Source organism: Pteropus alecto, unplaced genomic scaffold, assembly GCF_000325575.1.
Source record: "Pteropus alecto unplaced genomic scaffold, ASM32557v1 scaffold95, whole genome shotgun sequence".
Taxonomy (NCBI): domain Eukaryota; kingdom Metazoa; phylum Chordata; class Mammalia; order Chiroptera; family Pteropodidae; genus Pteropus; species Pteropus alecto.
This window is the reverse complement of record NW_006441071.1, coordinates 24,567,694-24,586,333: the sequence shown is the minus strand read 5'-3', so window position 1 is coordinate 24,586,333 and position 18,640 is coordinate 24,567,694. Positions and strand designations below refer to the sequence as shown.

Below are 18,640 nucleotides of genomic sequence, written 5' to 3'. Positions count from 1 at the left end.
AACGTTTTCAACAAAAAAAAAAAAAAAAAAGCACTTCAAGACTACCTTTTAAAGACCTCAATTTAACTTAGATTGAAAAATTCAAAAACAAGGACAATCACTGTGTTCTGATTATAAGAGTTTCCAAAAGCAGAGAAACTTAGCTTAGCACACCTAAAGACAAGAAACTTTTGTCCCAACTGCTGACCCTTTGGTGGTTGATGATTATGTCATTACATTTAAACTGCCCATAAAAGTAGGTACATGAGAGTTTTCCTTCGGTTTTACGCTAAAACTACTGAGGAAGAGATACTCTCTTTCCAACAGATAGAATATAAGCATGGAATTGTCTTTGGAATCTTTGCTACCACTTTAGGAGAGTCTGGCTGACAATGCAGCTATCCAGAGGAAAGCAGAACTGAGAGATTCCTGGCTTCATCAGTGTCTAAAAAGGGCAAAGGGTTTTTTTTTTTTTAATGGTGACATTGGTTAACAAGAGAAAAGTTTAAAATACAGGATATGCCTCATATTAGAAAAAAAAAGGAAGAAAATTAACCACACACATATAATTCACATTGCCTGAAAGTGTCCATTATAATTTCAGTATTTAGCTAATATATAATGAACACCGAGAATAACTACTTCTTTTGAAATACAGCAGTTTCTCAAGACAATTATGGACTCGGCCTCATGTTTACATGAAGTTTCTTAACACAGAAAGGACAAGAAATCACTGACCTATCTGCAATTCTTGGCCAAATGATATAAAAACTAAAAAGAAACAGAAAAGAATGGAGCAAAGAGTTTCCATAGATGATGAATAATTTAGAGGATTCTGTGCCTATTTTTAATGTTAAAAAAATCTTTAAAAGAAAAAAGTAAAAAAATCATAATTTGCAAACTCCCACTATTATATCTATATAAAGGTAATGGCAGTAATCAAGCAAAATGAAGAGAAACACTCTCTCATACACTGACACAAAGATCGAATACCCTCCTTAAAATCTTAAGTTCCTAAAACCACTGCCCGCAAAGGGCTGCCTGGCAAAGTCCACTGTGGTCCGTGTATAGAATAAAGGCACAAATACAAGTCTTGCTGAAAAAGGATTCTAGAGGTTCTGGGCAGCAGTACAAATTTGGCAGAAGATGAAGGATGGTGCTGATATGAAGACATGACAGTGAGAAAAGCAACAAACTCACTTTCCTTCCTCTTCCTCCTATTTCTCTCTTCTCTCTAGGCACCTCACCCCCTAAGCATAAGTAAGACCAAGTTTCCCCCTACAAAGTCTCTTTTTCTATCAATAGGACTATGATCTTGCTGGTGTGCAGAGGTCACTGTATTAGGCCTTTTTCCTATGCATTTCCATACCCCTTATCCAATGAGCTGCTGGGTCACTTTGATTCCTTTCTAGCCCCCACGTCACCTCCTCAACCCTGTTCTTATCCAGTCATGTTCCTCTCCACTCAAATCATTTCAACCAATATTTACTGAACATTTGCTGTCAGGCCCCACATTAGCTGCTGAGAATTAAGCAAATAGGCATAGTCCCTTCCCTACCGTCTGCTTAATCTTCTCTTTGCTTTCCTTCAAAAACCCACATACTGGAATTAGCATTCAAGACCTATTATAATGTATCCCAAACCTACCTTCTTAACCATTCTCTCCTCTATCATGAAACCAAGGTGGAAATGCTAACCACAGCCTGAATATGCACCGCATTTTCCTATCTCTGTGGCTTCTAACCCTTTCCTTTCTTCCTACGTGACTCTCTCCTCTGAGGTCTACTAAAATGTCTCTATATGCTCAGTAACAGCGTCCTTAATCACTCCTAAGCCAGAAAGACTTCCTCTTCTTCTTAGGTCACAACAGTGCCATCACCACATACTGTGCCTTGTATTGTTCACACTAGTCCAAATGCCATAAAAATACTAGAATCTCCATGGAAGCAAGTATTATACCTCTCATAACTCTCTAGCTCTCAAAGCACCTTGTGCATAATGAGGTTAATTAGCATTTATTGAATGAATGATTAAAAAGCCATCATAGCCTTTGCCTTCCATCTGAGGTGCCCAGTGCTAGCCTCTCTTTACCAAGTAACTCTCCCACTAAAGAATACAACCTCTTTTTTAGAAAAAGAATGATTAAGTTCTTTTTCAGGTTTAAGTCTTTAGGTTACAATCTTCTTAACCTTTGTAGGTCCAATTCTAGATATTTCAGTTTGAGAGGGTAAATATTTCCATTTAGAAAGTTAATTTTGGGGGTGAACCTCAAACAAACAAAAGGTGACAAATACATGTCCATAAACTGTAAAAGCAAATATTAAAGAAAAAGTAGGATTTATAAATCTAACCTAGGAAGTTGACATGTATACCACCACCTCACAATCCAAATCCGACAAAGATCTCAACAGATCTTTATCTGTATGCATCCACACTGATGCAAAATAGCCTAAGAGTTCTTGCTTAGAGTATAAGGAAATCCTATGAGCTCTACTTAGATCTGATTAAAATATGTTCTAACTATGGGCCTTCTTCCTAGGCCAGCCATATCAAGCATCTGGAAATGAGCTGCCATATTAAAAAGCAAGGTTTTTGTACATAAATCTACTATGCCTGACCCGGCCTCTTCTAAATCCAAAACATCATAAATGTAAGAAAAAGGCTTACAAGGAAGTAGCACTGTCATCTCCATATTTCTGGAACTTACATAAAGGTGAAAGTTTAAGAAGGGCTCACTGGAATTTTGCGGTACACAATTTCTCCATTAAGAAGCCCAAAGAAGCATTTTGTGTTTCCCAACTTAGCCAAAAAATGTTCGAGCAAGTAAAACAGGTTCTCTGATGGCTGCCCACACATTCGAAAACAAAACGAACCCATGTTATAGACTCACAGGTTACTTAGAAAACTTGAGGTTCCGTTTTATTTATTACAATGTGATCAAGACTGGACAAAGACAAGCACAATGCACTCTGACCTAACCATGAAGTTAAGTGAAAGAGCAGAAGGTCTATTTTGCAGCAAAATCTACCCTGATCTCTCTGCTGTGGCAGATCAGACCAAAGTGTCATTTCGAATTCTCGGGTGGCCCAGTCTATCACATACATCTTGGTTCTAACCAGTTGGGTGTGCAGGAGACTGGCTCAGGTAACTGAAAGTGTTCAGCACAGACAAAGGAAGGCCGATAAAAAACAACACTTCTGAAAAGCTGTTACCTATAAAAGAACTAAGACTAATTCTGAGGCTTTCAATGAGTAGTCCTGGACAATTGACAATTGGGCGTCAATTAAAGCAAGACATCTCTGCCAGTTCAACAGTTGCAATACAGAAAGTCTATCACTCTCCCTTCTTTAGGCAAAAGATGGTTACAGAAGATAGTGTAACATCCTCATTCTTAACCTGAAAGAAGAACCTACTACCACCAATTCCACTCTGCTCATCATCATGAGAAAGAGAAAACCTCAAAAACAACTATAGTTTTATAGGTTCTCTCGAAACGACATAATTAACTAGAAGCCAGACAAGGCTGATTCTTGGCTTCTACCCATTAGTTATCAGTAACACCTCTAAGTCATGATGATCAGAAATTATCTGCACACTTCCAAATATTCTTGGGAGAAAGTAACTGTCCTGATTTGAGACCACTGCTCTAAAAAATAATTCTCAAACTCTTTTGTTTAGGTCTCAATTTCGTCACTGGACCAGTGAGTGTTATCGACTCTTCCCCCACCAAAAACAGCACACAATTTTGCATATAAGTTCCAGGACTATGTGGGTCCTTTAAAACTCAGCCAATGACCCCTAATCCCATTCTCACTCCAGGTAGGCACTCAGTGGTTTTCCAGGATATTCTCATATGGTTATAAAAGGTACTGTGACTTTTTAAGAAATTTCATGATCAGAAGTACAAAAATATCTACAGGCTTGTGGTCATCAGGCCATGAGCCAGCCATGTATTTGTTCGTTCTCTCTCTCTCTCTCTCTCTCTCACACACACACACACACACACACAAATACATATATATACATGCACTATTTTTCTCCGACCTGGAATAACTAATCAATTCATGACCATGTGCATGGCTCTGCACCTCTGACTGAAAAACTACCCCCAAATCATACTTCTAATTAACAGTTACAGTATCCTGAGGCAAAAATAAAGGAATTGTTTTACAAATTAAAAACTGAATCTGAAGACCAAAGCTACCTCCACTTATTAATAAAGTATTCCTTCCACTTGTATGGTTGGTGAAGCAGAGCCAGAACAGGACTGCCCATGCAGAGTGCAGGGGCGGGAGAGCTAGTTTGAAAAAGCTGCTTAGTTAATGAGAGGACTACTCCCTTCCATACCACGGGTCTCAAAAAGGACTAGCAACAAAGAACTTGCTGATCTGATAATTCAAAAAGTATTTTTCTGATACAAATATATACCTAAAAGGAGACCCACTATTATTTGTAACACTTAAGCTCGCTATGTACAGAACACAGTGGCCTAACTAGATATATTTAAAAAACAAAACAAGCTTACCATATTAAAATGGTCACTTAGGAGGCAGATTATTACCAATGGTTCAGAACGTAGGCTCTGAAGCCAGACAGCCTAGGAGTGAATCCCCACTCTGCAACTTACTAGCTATAAAGCCCTGGGCAAATTTCTTAGCTTCTCTTTACCTTTGTCTCCTCATACATAATGAGGACAACGGGATCCTTTCCTCAAAGGGTTATGAATTCAACAAATTAATACATCTGAAGCACTTAGTGTAACGTCTGGTCCACAGGAGGTGTTCAATAAATGTTAACTTATTATTATCATTAATATTCACCGAAGATACACTATGGAAAATCTGTAACCACATGCACTCATATGCTCTTAGCTGTGGCCATTCCTATGAAAAGAAGCAAGCTAGCACAAGGTTCTATTGTAAAACACTGGCAACATTAGCACTTTTTTTTTTTTTTACCTGTCTCCAATAGCCTAACTTCGCAAAGGAAGGTTCCTCAAAAAATAATATTTCCTCATATAAAATTGATTCTAAAGCTTAACTTAATGAAATGGCATGCCTCTAGTATCAAGCAATAAAGCAATATCAAGCAATAAAATTAGGAACAGAGCTTTTCCAAACACTGGTCATTTTTAAATCATATAGAAGCTGAAAGATAACAGAAATAAATCACCACCTGGAAATGTATCTAATCTTAAATTTCAAAAATGACCAATTGCCAACTCAAGGACCTATGGCAGAACTGTGATAAGAACTAACCTTAGATTGCCTGTAGAGGCTTTTTTGGTCATCATAAAGCCAAGTCCTGCCTAAGAACTCAGAAATGAAACTTATACAAAGGTGGTTGACAAGCAAATGTAGAGTGCTACAGGATATGCAATGAAATTAAACCATTCTTTCAGTTGTTCTAACACTGATTCATTTATTTCCTCTACCAAACAGTTTTTTGGTGCTAATGATACAGCAGTAAGAAAATACACTCTTCCCTTTGGAGCTTATATCTTAGTGAAGAAACCTGATCTCTACCATGTCCTTGAGTCACTGCTCAAAAAGGCCAAGATTAAACATTTCCCTCTTCTTTTATTTACCTACAATTAATTTACCATGCACCAAGTTGAAAAGTCCAAACCTTCCTTAAGTGAAGGATCCTTATGGTACAATGCAAGAAACCTGAGGGCTTAAGATCTCAAGCTCATTGTAAATCAGCTTACAGACATACTTTACCTTGGGCATTACAACCTAGGAAAACTGACATGTACATTGGATTCTGGAAGATTAACTAATCCCAGGTGTTAATTAACCAACAGATAATAAACTACTACATATCCCCTTCAACATTTTGGGAGAAAACTATTGGATTTCATTATAATTCATACAATTTCAGAAGTTGTATCATTAATTTTTCTAATATATGCCAAAGAAAGATCACTTTAAAGAAGCACTGGCATTATATTATATATATGCACATACACACGTACCTTTTTATTATGTTTTACAATAACTGTTCTAGTTTTGCATCAACATTACTTTAGCCTGAATGGTGGCCCTGAGAGGATCAGTAAATTCTGTACCATCCACTAATTAACTGTGGGACTTTGTCATTTAGTATCTTAGTTTTATTCATCCACAGGATGAGGGTAATGCTTTAGTAACATTATTAGGGCTTACATAAAATAATGAGAAAGCACCTGGTAAAATATAAACTACTACATATATCCATACATATATCCATTTCTATTCCTAGCTTCATTAGGTTAATTTTTGGACTAAAAAAAAAAAAAAAAACAAACCTCTGAAAATAGGTGTTAAAGGGGACTTTCTGAGACTAAAAAGAAGTGATAGGAAGTCTCAATTTCTGTTCACTGGGTTATAAAAAAGAACAAACCAAAACCAAACAGTCATCTTAAACTGAAGGAGCTAAAAGAGATATTGGTATTTGCTTGTGCTCTAATTTTAAGCTTAGAAAAGCAGTCCTGAGAAGTGAAGATACTCAACAATTATCACATAGCCAGTTATTGCCAAGGTCAGAACTAGAATCTGAATGTCCAGACTCAATCAAGTATTTTGGGAGAGGTAGCAGAGTATGCTGATAGTACAGTGTTCCAAACACAGCATTTGGACTATGGTGGAAAAAGTCTATTACACAGTGATCTGAACTTGTGTCAAACCTGGGACCTATTTTACTGGCTGGCTGATCGCAAGAAGTTATTTAATTTCTCTCTGTCTTGGCCTTCTTATATATATATATATGTATATATATATGTGTATATATATATGTCACACATACATATGTACATATATATACATATACATATGTACATATATATAAAATAAAAATAATAATACTATAGTCTTATAAGGTTGTTGTAGAATAAGTAAAACGTTACTGGCACAATAAGCTCTCCAAAATCACTTATTGTAATGTCTGTTATGATTATTACTCTTTCAACAACACTATCTCATCTCCACTAAAAAATAAACAAACAAATAAAAAACAGAAAAAACCCTAAGATAACTTCAAATTCCTTGTCCCTTAAAAAGAACTAGAAGCTTGCATTTTTACTGATTTGGAGGGAAATTAGCTAAACACACTACAGTATAGTTAAGATTAATATCTCCCCACACTCACTCAAACCACATACATACTGACCTATTAATAGTACAAGAATTCTTTTATATACGCCCTGACCAGTGATAGAGTGGTTCAAAGTGAATTTTAATTCAGTTAGAAAGGTTCACGCTTGCATCTTTAAAAAGGCAGAATCCACATGCTAAAATAAATATATTCTACTTCAACGAGCCTAACATGCTCCTGAAAGGCACAGCATGCTCAGTTGCTTTTACTTCCCCTTTCTATAATTTTTCCACAAACTTAGCAAGTAGGGACCACAGACCTATCTAGGCTTGGAAGTTCTGCATTTTTGTTATTCTGCAATCTATACATGCCCTTAAGAATATTAAATCGCACATATTCTTGGCTAGCTTGATCTGAATGCAAGCATTTCCTCATTCACCAATTATTTCATGAGCACCTACTGTGTGAAAGGCACTATTTTCAGCACTGGGGAAAACTGCAGAGAATAAACACCCCTGTTCCTGTGGAGCTTACATTCTATCAGGAGGGAGCAACTGGCAAGAAACAAGTTTATAGTGTATTTGCATAGCATACTTTAGGAATGCAGGAACGGCCAGTTTTATTAAGTGTTTTGCTGAAGGCATCTAGGCTTCATATTTTAATTTGTGTATCCTAGTTTCCCTTTGGGTAAGGTCCAGATATTGGCAGGGTAGAGGGAAGAAGAGGGAGGCTCTGTACTCAGACACACACACAGATCAGATTTCTAACTAGAGATGACAATATAACATCTAAACTGCCAGTAGTACCCCCTTGCTCCTCATGCTGCATAGTCAAGAACATCACAGAAACAAGCACTCTGGAAACACAGTGGTCAGTGAAGAAAGCCCTAAAAGGGAAGTTAAAAAACTGATCTTCTTTTCTGCCAAGTACTCTGACTATACGACCTTTTGCCTTTTGCAGATCTATGTGAACCCTGGCCTCCCCGCCTGCATGCTGATCCTCCAGCACTGTGACACTGGACTAGTCTCTTAAGCCCTTAAGCCTCAGTGTCATCTGTTCAAGAAGGCCAGTGGAATGACACTGCTTGGCAAACTGTCGGGTACTCCACTGACAGAAGCTATTTAAATAAATACGTGGATTCAAGCTTGCTACTTGCTTTACAAGAACATCAGGAAGATTAAGGAAAATATAAAATGCCTTAAGCTCTCTGTAAAGAGTACTAGTGCTCATAATTTCTATGATTACTATTCTTTTCCATTTCATTTCCTTGAATTTTCAAATTCTTTAACCAAAATAATCCACGGACCTTCAGAAGAAGAATATATACTTAGAAAATAAGAACAGAATCCTAATTAGAAGAGTAATAGTAAGTGAAATAAGCTTGCTAAAAATAATCAGAAAGTCAATATCCTGCCCTCAACCTTTCACTGCTTAAGATGCTGCAAGCATTAGGTCATTTCAGGATCCAAGGAACACCATGGCCAATCAGGTTGTGGATGGAGCACAAGTCCTGCACCAGGACAGTAGTCATCCTTTCTTTCCATGAAACACAGAAGCTCCCTTCACAATACAAACTGTGAAATATTTGTGGGCAAAATCCTCACAAATGACAAAATGATCCACTCACCAGAGAAGAAGGTACTTAGGGGACATCAGAGAGTATTTCTCTTCTGCTTCTTTCACAATCCAGCTAAGAAAATCCACACCTTGACCTTAGTCCCCCTGGATAGAGTACAGGTTACACACGACAGCTCTCTAAAGAAAATTTTGGCTTGGTCGTAGAAAAATAGCAAGAGCTTAGCATAAACAATGGGTCAAGTCCAATGAAAACAGAGAAGGTATATAGATTTGCGTTGATGAATGCCAGCTAAATTCCTTTACCACGGACAGCTGTTACTAAGGCAAAGTCAAAACAACTTCAATTTTTGCCTTGACTATAATTTCTGAGGCCCTTCCCTCTTAGAGCAATAATTTCACGAACTCTATTTGCAGTGCACTTACTCCAAACAAGTCTTAAGCCTTGCAAACTGTCATTATCAGTGTAAATACTCAGTTGCCCGCACCTAAAAGTTCTGCCTCCTACTTCTCTCCTGCAGCCATGCTCGTGAAACTGATGATACTTTAGCCACAAGACCACTGGATGTGCTACCGTTGCTGGAGTGTTAAGCATTTTCTAAGAGAAGGTGTGGGGAGGGTTAAGGGAAAGTACCTTCTAAATGTCACATCCCTTTCTCACTTGACAGCCATCAAATACATTATTGCTGTCTTGAAGTGATAAACCAGACTATGCAGTCACATCAAAGGCAATAAAAATGTTCTCATTAAAAATAAACACAAGTACACATTTCAAACATTTAATGACTTTACCTACTCCATAGCACAAAAAAAAGTAAAATTCTAGGAAAGGAAAAGTGAAATGAAGAATGTGAGAACAGGCCTATGCCTGCACTATCTAGATTTCACTGAGGCTACAACAGTACCTAGACTCTTCTCATTCATCAGTTCTTTAGTCCAACTCAACTCAGAAATATTACTTAGGATACAAAGGACTTTGCCCAGCAAAACAAAAATAAACAATATCGAGTAGAAAGGGGCAGTGAGAAGGAAACATCCTTTTGTTCGAATGCTGCAAAGTAAATCTTTTAACAGTAAAAGCAAAACATTTGCCTTCATTTAAAGTTTGAGTTGCGTGTGATTTCCTGCATCTAAGAACTTCTTTCTGAACTACAAAGAGGCCACAAAACATCACATTTTCCCCTCCTAGCTTCCCCCTTCAAAAACCCACAGGATGGTGATTAACAACAGCCTCCTGTCTTCAGGCAGTTTTAGAAGCCACAAGGAAAAGATAAAAGTTAAATGGAAAGGCAAGTTTGTAAACATATAAGAAATAGGTCACCCAGGGAGGAAGCAAATCAGATCATGATAAGCAAACAGCTCTCCTGGCCCCATCTGTGGGAGACTCCAAGTGAAGGAAAGCAAATCCTGACTTCTCATCCACTAAGAGCAGTTTGGATGGAGAATCCAGGCCAAGCCTTCAGACCCTACCTAACTCAATCTAGATAGACCTGCAGAGATTATCCCAACACTCTGGGAGTTAAAGCCTGAAGTGACTCAAGGACAAATCCAAGGACTATCCCAGACTCTCATGGGGCTGCCCATTCCAAGAATGAACTGGGGCTGAATCTCCAACCCAGTGCAGACCTATCTCCTAGAGTAGTCCCCGACATCTTTGTCAGCAGGTGCTCCTATGAGAATCTAATGCCTGATGATCTGAGGTGGAGCTGAGGTGGTGATGCTAGCGCTGGGGAGTGGCTGTAAATACACATGAAGCGTCGCTCGCTTGCCTGCTGCTCGCCTGTACCAGTCCATGGCCTGAGTAATGGGGACCCCTGTCATAGGTGATATCCTCCCAGGTAAATTCATAGGAGGTCCTGAATCCACTACACCTAATATCTGTATCACCCCCTAATATCTGTATCACCCTGTGCAGATCTGATCCTGTCTAATCATCTTTGATTGGACATAATCTCTTTCTTAGGATCCTTGTGAGAATTTAAGAATTTTGGCAATGTGCCCAGGTCAGTGGTAAGTTCATACCAGATATATAATAAACATTCACTTCCATTAAAAAGAAATTCCAATTCCACTACATAATCACTGCTGTAAGTCAAACATAATCAGATACTCTGAGACCTCAAGAAAGAGAAAATGAGAACCCAATATGCAAGAGAAAAAGAGGAAGCCCACCCCATGCCATGCAGAAAACACTCCTAATTATGCACATATCCCAACAGGTGAAATCTCCTCAGTCAGATCTGCTTCTTTTGAAGGTCCTGTGACAAGTAAAACAACTCACTGGGTCCTGTCCTAATGCTAGATCCTCAGTTTTGCAAAAATATATAACTTAAAATCTACATATATATCTTGATTTACTAGACATAGCTTAAGTTGGCTCCGTATCCCAGAAATGTCCAAATCAGAGAGGCGGAATATTATCAAAGGATAAGTAATCTTAAATTAGTAAAGGTGGTTTTAAATCTTAATGAAAAACAAATAAAAACACAAATAACCCCTCTCCCTTATGCACACACATGATCTCCTAATTGTATCTGGAGCTCTTTCGCAGTCATCAAAATTTCATTTGTAATCTCTGAGATGTTCCAGTCTAGTAGTGTCTACCCACTGTTCGGCCCCCTAGATTATTTCCCAATATTTATACAGCAAAAGAAAGTTCTGTCAGCAAAATTTTCATTGGTTTATTACTATCAGCTAAAACATCCCAACTTTGAAAATAATTCACTTTCATTGTTATACAAGAGTGCAATCACATCCATTTCTGAAAAACATAGTCACTGCCTAAGAATACAAAAGACACATTTTTGCCTACATTCTCAAACACCTACTCCTGCATCTACTCCTCCAAATCTAAGCATATACCATCTAAGACAGGAGATGTACAAGAAATTAGTAATGCACAAAAGTTTTCTTATGGGAAATCTGATCTAAATAGAACTTTAAACAAACTGACTTCCATTGCAATCACTGTCCCCAAATAAATTTACTGCATCCTAGAATTAAGTACACTCAAGGCTGGAATGTCATGCCAGTCGTATATTACTTTAACCTCAATAAATCTCTTTCTACTCTCCAAATCCTCAGCTGCTTTCCAAAATAGTTCACGAAAAAGCAGCAACCTAATTAACAACAGCTTCCTCTGCAACTCTGGCCTTGATTTCACTTATTTACACATTAACTGCAGCCTCCTTTTGGCCAATCCAGTCTATTCTCTGTACCATGCCGAGTCTTTTATCTGCCTTGGACAGCATTTTCTACAGCAGATGAAGTAGATGCCGATTGATTTGCTGTCGAGCATGGTAAATTAATAGCAACAAATTGCTGAGGGCCCGTCTCGCTGCTCCACCATGCTTCGGCAGTTTTGCTTTATTTGCTCCATGATGGGCAGCAGTCGGCCTCTTCAAGTCAATTTCTTCTTAACAACCTGCAATACTTTTCAATGGTGAAAATAGAGCTGTTCCTTGTAAGTCAGAAATCAATATCCTATTGCCCTTAGAAAATGCTAAACAAGCAGTATTGGCAATCCACTTGGTACTAGAGGGTATCAGATATAATGCAAATCCATACTGCTTCCCTCCTTGTAGTTATTACAGTTTGCTAAAAGGTTCCTAATGTCATTTATCATCATTTACCATCGACCAGAGAGGCTATGATTATGATATCCTATCAGTTGGCAAGGCCCTTTCATTTCTATTCAATTAATATTTTAGCAGCACTCAAATGGTTGTGGCCCAAGTCTCATAATAAAATTTACATGGCTTAGAGTGAAATAGTTGTTTTCTTGCTAATTGTACATATACACACATATCTTTATGCCATAGACATATATATATACACATGTATGCACATATATATACACACACATATAAACAAACATGTATATATAAATATGCAGTACTCACTCTTTTAGGTTATAAGTGTTGCAGATTTCTAAAAATGTTCTAATTTCTAAAATTCAAATACTAAGCCAAATTTTTTTAAAAACAAAGAGAGCTTCGGATTATAGAATAGTAACTATGAGGCCACGAGATATTCTCAAAATGTATATTCATCTTCAGTTACAATACTTGTAAACTGAATTCACATACTACACAGTATTCCTAATCTACATCCAATATTCACTTTTTAAAGTGGTAACTACTATTGTCAGATTAAATCTGGGCATTCTTCTTTAATTATAGCATTACAGGTGAAGGTTAGGAACAAGTATCATTAAGCAATGTTATCAACTGCATGCATCACCCTGTTCTGTCTGTGGTCACTGACCCATTTAGAAGCCACACTGTATTCATAAAGAGAACAATCAGCAAAAATAGTAACAACTACATGGTGGGCCAACTGTCCCATCCAGAACAAAAACCCCACACTTAGGGAAATCCTTAGGGAATAAAAGCCAATGTTCTTTCACTTTTAAAAATTCCATTATGAAGGCATCGCAATAAAATATGTGCCATTTCTAACCATGTTCCATTTGTCAACTTCACTTTCATGCTAGAACACATTATAGCCTACAACACCCCTCTCTAACTTGTCTGGGTTTTTTCCTAACTTCATCTGCTCAGCTCTATCGATCCTACTAAAGATTATAAGAAATTAGATTCATATTTTATTCTCTAATTCTATGTCATGTCACCGAGTTCCCCTTTAAAAAAAAAAATCAACTAATTTTACCAGACTAATGCTATTTACTCAGTTACCCAAATTTAAATTAATTATGTTCTCAAACATAATTGTTAAAAATTGGCAACATTATGCAGGCTTAATTAAGATTAAATCCAATTTACTAAATGTACTTTAATTGGTACTAATTACATTAGCTTTCATTTCAGAATGACAAATTCCCTATAGGTTTCATTTTATAGTCCTCTATCAGAATCAACACAGGGTAACTGATGATGAGCATCATACAGAAAGGGGAGGGGCCATAATACCAGACCCTGACCCTGTTTGTCTCTGCTGTGTTTTTATCCTTTTATTAATTTGCTAAGTCACAGAGTCATGACTCCATCACAGCCATAATTTTCTGTTCCAATGAAAAATTTCTCTAAAAATAAATACTGTGTGGCTAGCAGCAGCCAAGAACAGGAGCGTTAACCAAAAAATACACAAAGGTTTCAAATATCAGGGCCACCAATTACTAGGGTACTTCCAAGGACTCCGGGGACTCCTACTCTTGAACCCTTCAGAGACACAAATCTAATAAGTGAATAAGCCTAACCCGATCTTGAGAACTAGGCTCAATTATGCTGCAGGGCAACTTCCCTGCATTATTGCTCCTTTCCATTACGAGGGTATCCAGCGAGTGCATCTGGAAGAGAGGCCAAGAGGAACCAAGGCTGTCTGCCTAGAAAAACAAATAAAGACAGATATGCCTCTGTGCTTAAGGGGAAAAAGAAAGAAAATATAATAAGTAGGTGGTTTGCAGGGCTGTCTGTATTTCATAATGTGATAAACTGCCCTCAGGATTCTTGATATGATTGAATTTAAAAGCAAGAGAAAAAAAGGGAAAATGTACTCCATTCTCAATTTTAAATAGATGGCATTTGAGGCCAGGTGGACAAGAAGATGACAGAATTACAGAGGTATAAAATGTGTAAAATTAAGGGATCTCCCATACAGCCAAATACTATAAACTCTGTGTCTCTCAGAACTGTAAACGGTATAAAGAGATCTGGAAACTAAGTTGTTATGGTAAATAATATACAGGAAGAGAAATAAAGGGACATTAATCATCTGGTCCAATCTTTAAAAGGACACTAATTAATCTTGGGTGGTAGGGTGAGGACAAAAAACACACACATACAACATCCAGGCGTAATATGACATGTAATGAAGACAATTAACAAACGATATCTCTCATGTAATTTATTTCTGTAAGGTAGAGTTAAAGGGAGTCCATCTGTAAGTTTGATGGATTTTGTTTAAGCAGGAGACATTTACATTCCTAATCTAGACAGAAATGGCAAATAAGATGCCAAATAAGAATGTAATTTTAACATGGAGCAATCTATACTATAATATTAATATTGACATAACCAAATAGCATAAAAAAGTAAAAAAAGGTATCTGAAATAAAAAGTCAGCATAGGTAACAACTCATTTTTCTTCCTCCAACTTTTTCAAATACTGCTTATCAAATTGCTGTTATTATCTAAGTCATCTTTTAAAGCTCTACTATCTGAATATATTCTTAGCATATCATAATTAACTACATCCAAAAAGGAATCCATTAGTATAAGCCTAATAATACGTGATCATTTCATATTTTTTAAACTTAGAAGGTAATAACATCCACAAGTATAAGATGTGAAAAGCAGCAAGTTTTCACTTGTGTTTTCCCAGTAAACTTAGGTACACACCTATTCTGAAATGGCTGAGACAGACCTGAAGCACTTTCACTAGGCAATCACTAAAAATGAATGCCTCCTAGAGAAATTATCATTGCCAAACAATATTGTTTAATACATATGCTACTTTTCTATCTAGGAAACTTAAACCATTTTATTTAGTCTCCTGGGGAGAAAAAAAGCTGTTTGAATCACATTTCTCAGTGCTTTCTGACTAATGATTATCTCTTTTCTTATTTTTTGACTGAAATAATTGCTAGATTTCAAGACCCAATGTTGAACCTTATCACATCCTCCCCTCAGGCTCATTTATTCTGCACAAATTTTGGGAATAACAGTTACAGTGCCGAGTAAGTTCCAACTAAGTAGCCTCGGGAGAACAGTACAAGGATTTTACATCAATTTCTTTTGTAGTGTCACAGATTTCATTTTGATCCTCCTAGCTCACCTTCTATCCATTTCTTCACACCAAGCCAATGAAGTCTCCATGCAATTTACAGTTTCCATTTTTAATATTTTCCAAGAAAAGCTCTTTCATAAGACAAGTTTGCAATGCTCAAAATACATAAATTTACTCTTTCAAAAGAAAAATAAGACCTATTTTAAAATTTACCATCCTGGTTTTAAAAGTGTACAAAGTTGAATATGCATTGAAACATTTTAAATCACAATTTTAAATGATTAAAATTAGAATAATATACAAAAAAGATAGGGAACCACACCTGAAAAAATAGCATTCTCTCCAGTACACAGTCTTTAAAATATAGGTAACCATAAAAATGTGGAGAATAAAACTGCGTACTTCTTTCTAAAGTGCACAGTATTACTGTCATTTAAAATGGTTAAAAATAAATGGTTAGAACTCACCTGCTTGTGCATTTCTATATTCAAACCATAGGACATCTCATAATACTGTCAAAGAAGGAAAAGCAATTATTTCGTAATCGTGCCTTTCATCGAACAATCTCCCTTGTTTGTTCAAATGCCCCCAAATATGCTTAAAACACAAAAGCCTCATCTAAACCAAATAGCCATACGTATGCTGTTACATCAGAAGGAACATTCTACCATTATCTTAGCCTAATAAACTAGCAGTCAACTTAAGACACAGACTCTAAAAGAATAACTCACAAAACTAAGAAATTCAAGTTCAAACAGAGGATTCTTAACATCTCCGGTCGCCTTTATACATTAGAAGCAAGTGAATGAAAAAGGTCTGATGAAAATGTGGTGCCATGTGGACTCTAATTCCTGGGCACAGCGGGTAAATTAATGGCAAAAATGTGTCTCACACAAATGCTAATGCTTTGAAAGAACTGTTCAAAAAGGTGATGCTACTTCGGTGTTCAGTTTCTCATTTTTAGTGTACTGCTAATGTTCATACATTCAAAGAAAAAGGCTTGACAGGAAACAAATGAGTTACTTGAAGCCTTTATGAACAAGCATAAAAATGTGCTTGGTAATACTTTTGAAAAACAGATCTGATTTTTTGACTACGTAGTATAACTGGTATTATAGAAATTCTGACAGAACAAATCAGTTAACAGAAGACAAATGTATAACTCCCCGAACCAAAGTAGCACTATAGAAATTGAAAATACACAAAACACACACCAATACACAGGTGCTAATAACATTAAGAGTGAGAGAAATTTTGAAAGTGTCTGGTGTCTTTTGTTACCCATCAATATAATAATAACCAGTATAAGAGTGTAATACCTATGTTTAAAATAAATAAAGCACATTGAAATTTTAAGTTTCCAGGAAAAGTGGTTAAAATTGTTTAAAGCAAGAGCAATAAAACAAAAAAAAAAACCCACTAACACAAAAAACATTTTGCTTGTGACTCTAAACAAAACATAAATGAGGTGGTTTTTTTTTTTAACAATCTATAAAAACAAAGCACAGAAAATTAGACCTCATGCAGCTGAACTTTTTGAAAATTCAAATCAAAGCTGGTTGTCAGAAGCAAGCTATAACATCCTGGAATTACAGGTTGCTAATGGTCACATTCCCACAACCTCAATTGCACTGGCACTGTGACTGTGATCTATCCTGCAGCCTCCATCAATCTGAATGTATTCTTGCTTTTGGTAGCCCAAACTAATAGGCACTATGAATCTATGACACAGTCCTCTTACCATGACATAATGCCGCTGCATCTCTGTCTTCTCGCTGGCGAGTTTCTCACATTCCAGCTTCAGGCTGTTCAGAACATAAGAAAATCTAAGTACCATACAGATCTTGACTTAATATCCTTCATATGTAAATACACATTCTCTCCTCTAAATCATCACCTACAAAACACGAAATCAACTATCTTAAATACCACCCTCATTATTGAAGGAGAGGCAGGAGAGAAAGGGATGATTGGAACCAGCCTAGACTTGTCCTTTCAATAAGAATCAAATGTGAGATTTTTGTTTGTTTTAAGGAAAAAACCGTCTACCCAATTTATTCCGGAAACTCATCCAGAAATGAATATTCACCAAATTGATATAATAAAACAAGGACAAGAAAATAAACAAATCCAAACATAAATAAGTCCCCCAAAATGTCACAAGGTTTTTTTTCTTGACTGTTCCATTAAGAGATTAATGAAAATATGAATCTAGCATGCCTTATGAATGATGTCTTACTTTTTCCCTCCAAAACAGAGACAAGTTGAATACCACCACCCAGGGGCAAAGTGTGGACTGGGTTGCGGTGGCTTGTTTTGGTTCTTGTATTTATGAAATAAGAATTACACGTCATTAAAAAGCCAGCGAAAGAAAAATATGTCAAAGGCACTCCAAGTCTAATGATAGTTTCTAAAAAAACATTTTTCTTCAGCATATAAGTAATAAATTCGCTCACTTTCGACTTCCCAGGGCTCGCGGCTCTTGTTATTTCAGCAGAATGGCAGGAAGAAGTGAGAAGGAATCAAGCCCAGAGTAATAAAGAATCATGGGAGTCAAAAGGCCCAGAATCTTCCCACCTCCCGGCCCCAATAAATCAATATGGAAAGTTTGGCCTAAGCGTTTTCCAAGTCTCCCCAGTTTCGATTGTGCGGCATTTTTTCTTTTTTTTTTAATATACGGAAAAGGGGAGGAATGCTTAACTTCTTTACACCTGCCTAAGAGAAAAAGGCCTTGACTTGCCCTTTCTAGACACAAGGAAAAATGATAATACCTTTGTAGTGGCCAAAAAAAAATTTTTTTAAAGAAAAAAAAAAACGGTGGGAGGAGTGTTTGTGTGTGGGGGGGAAGACAAGAGCTAAGCAAACAGGAGGATCAGCTAAAGTCAATATCGTTACCTGTGGTACTGAGCCTGTAAAAACTGAAACTCTTCCTTAATCCGATCACAGGACTCGGAAATAGTAAATTTAAAGGGTTGAGCAGGTTGATGCGGTGCCTAAAGACAATAATAAAATATTTAATTAGGCCACATTACAGGCAACGCAGGGAGATGGAGAAAACATACCGCGCGGCGCTAGCGGGCGGGGGGTGGGGTGTCATCGCGCAGGCAGGCAAAGAGCAATGAAAACTCTCCGCCCGGTTCCCTCCTCGCCGCACAGCCCCGCAGAAGCTGGTTTCGGGGTGGCCCCCGGAACCCACAGGTTCTAGACCCTGCTGCCCTCCCTCGCCAACGGCGGGTGCCGAGGGGCCGGCGCGCGGAGCCCACTC

At 37.3% G+C, this 18,640-nt stretch overlaps 1 protein-coding gene across 5 annotated transcripts in view; it reads right to left on the bottom strand.

Moving 5' to 3' along the window:
• The window catches only part of TLE4 (transducin like enhancer of split 4), a 140,088-nt gene that overhangs the window by 119,830 nt on the left and 1,618 nt on the right, over positions 1–18,640 (bottom strand). For all 5 annotated transcript variants that reach the window (XM_006918457.3, XM_006918458.3, XM_015594557.2 and 2 more), the window contains exons 2-4: positions 18,271–18,368; positions 17,117–17,180; positions 15,843–15,887 (exon numbers count right to left, since the gene is read on the bottom strand). In XM_006918457.3, the coding sequence (XP_006918519.1) occupies positions 15,843–15,887; positions 17,117–17,180; positions 18,271–18,368 (207 nt within the window). The remainder of the gene's footprint in view (positions 1–15,842; positions 15,888–17,116; positions 17,181–18,270; positions 18,369–18,640) is intronic.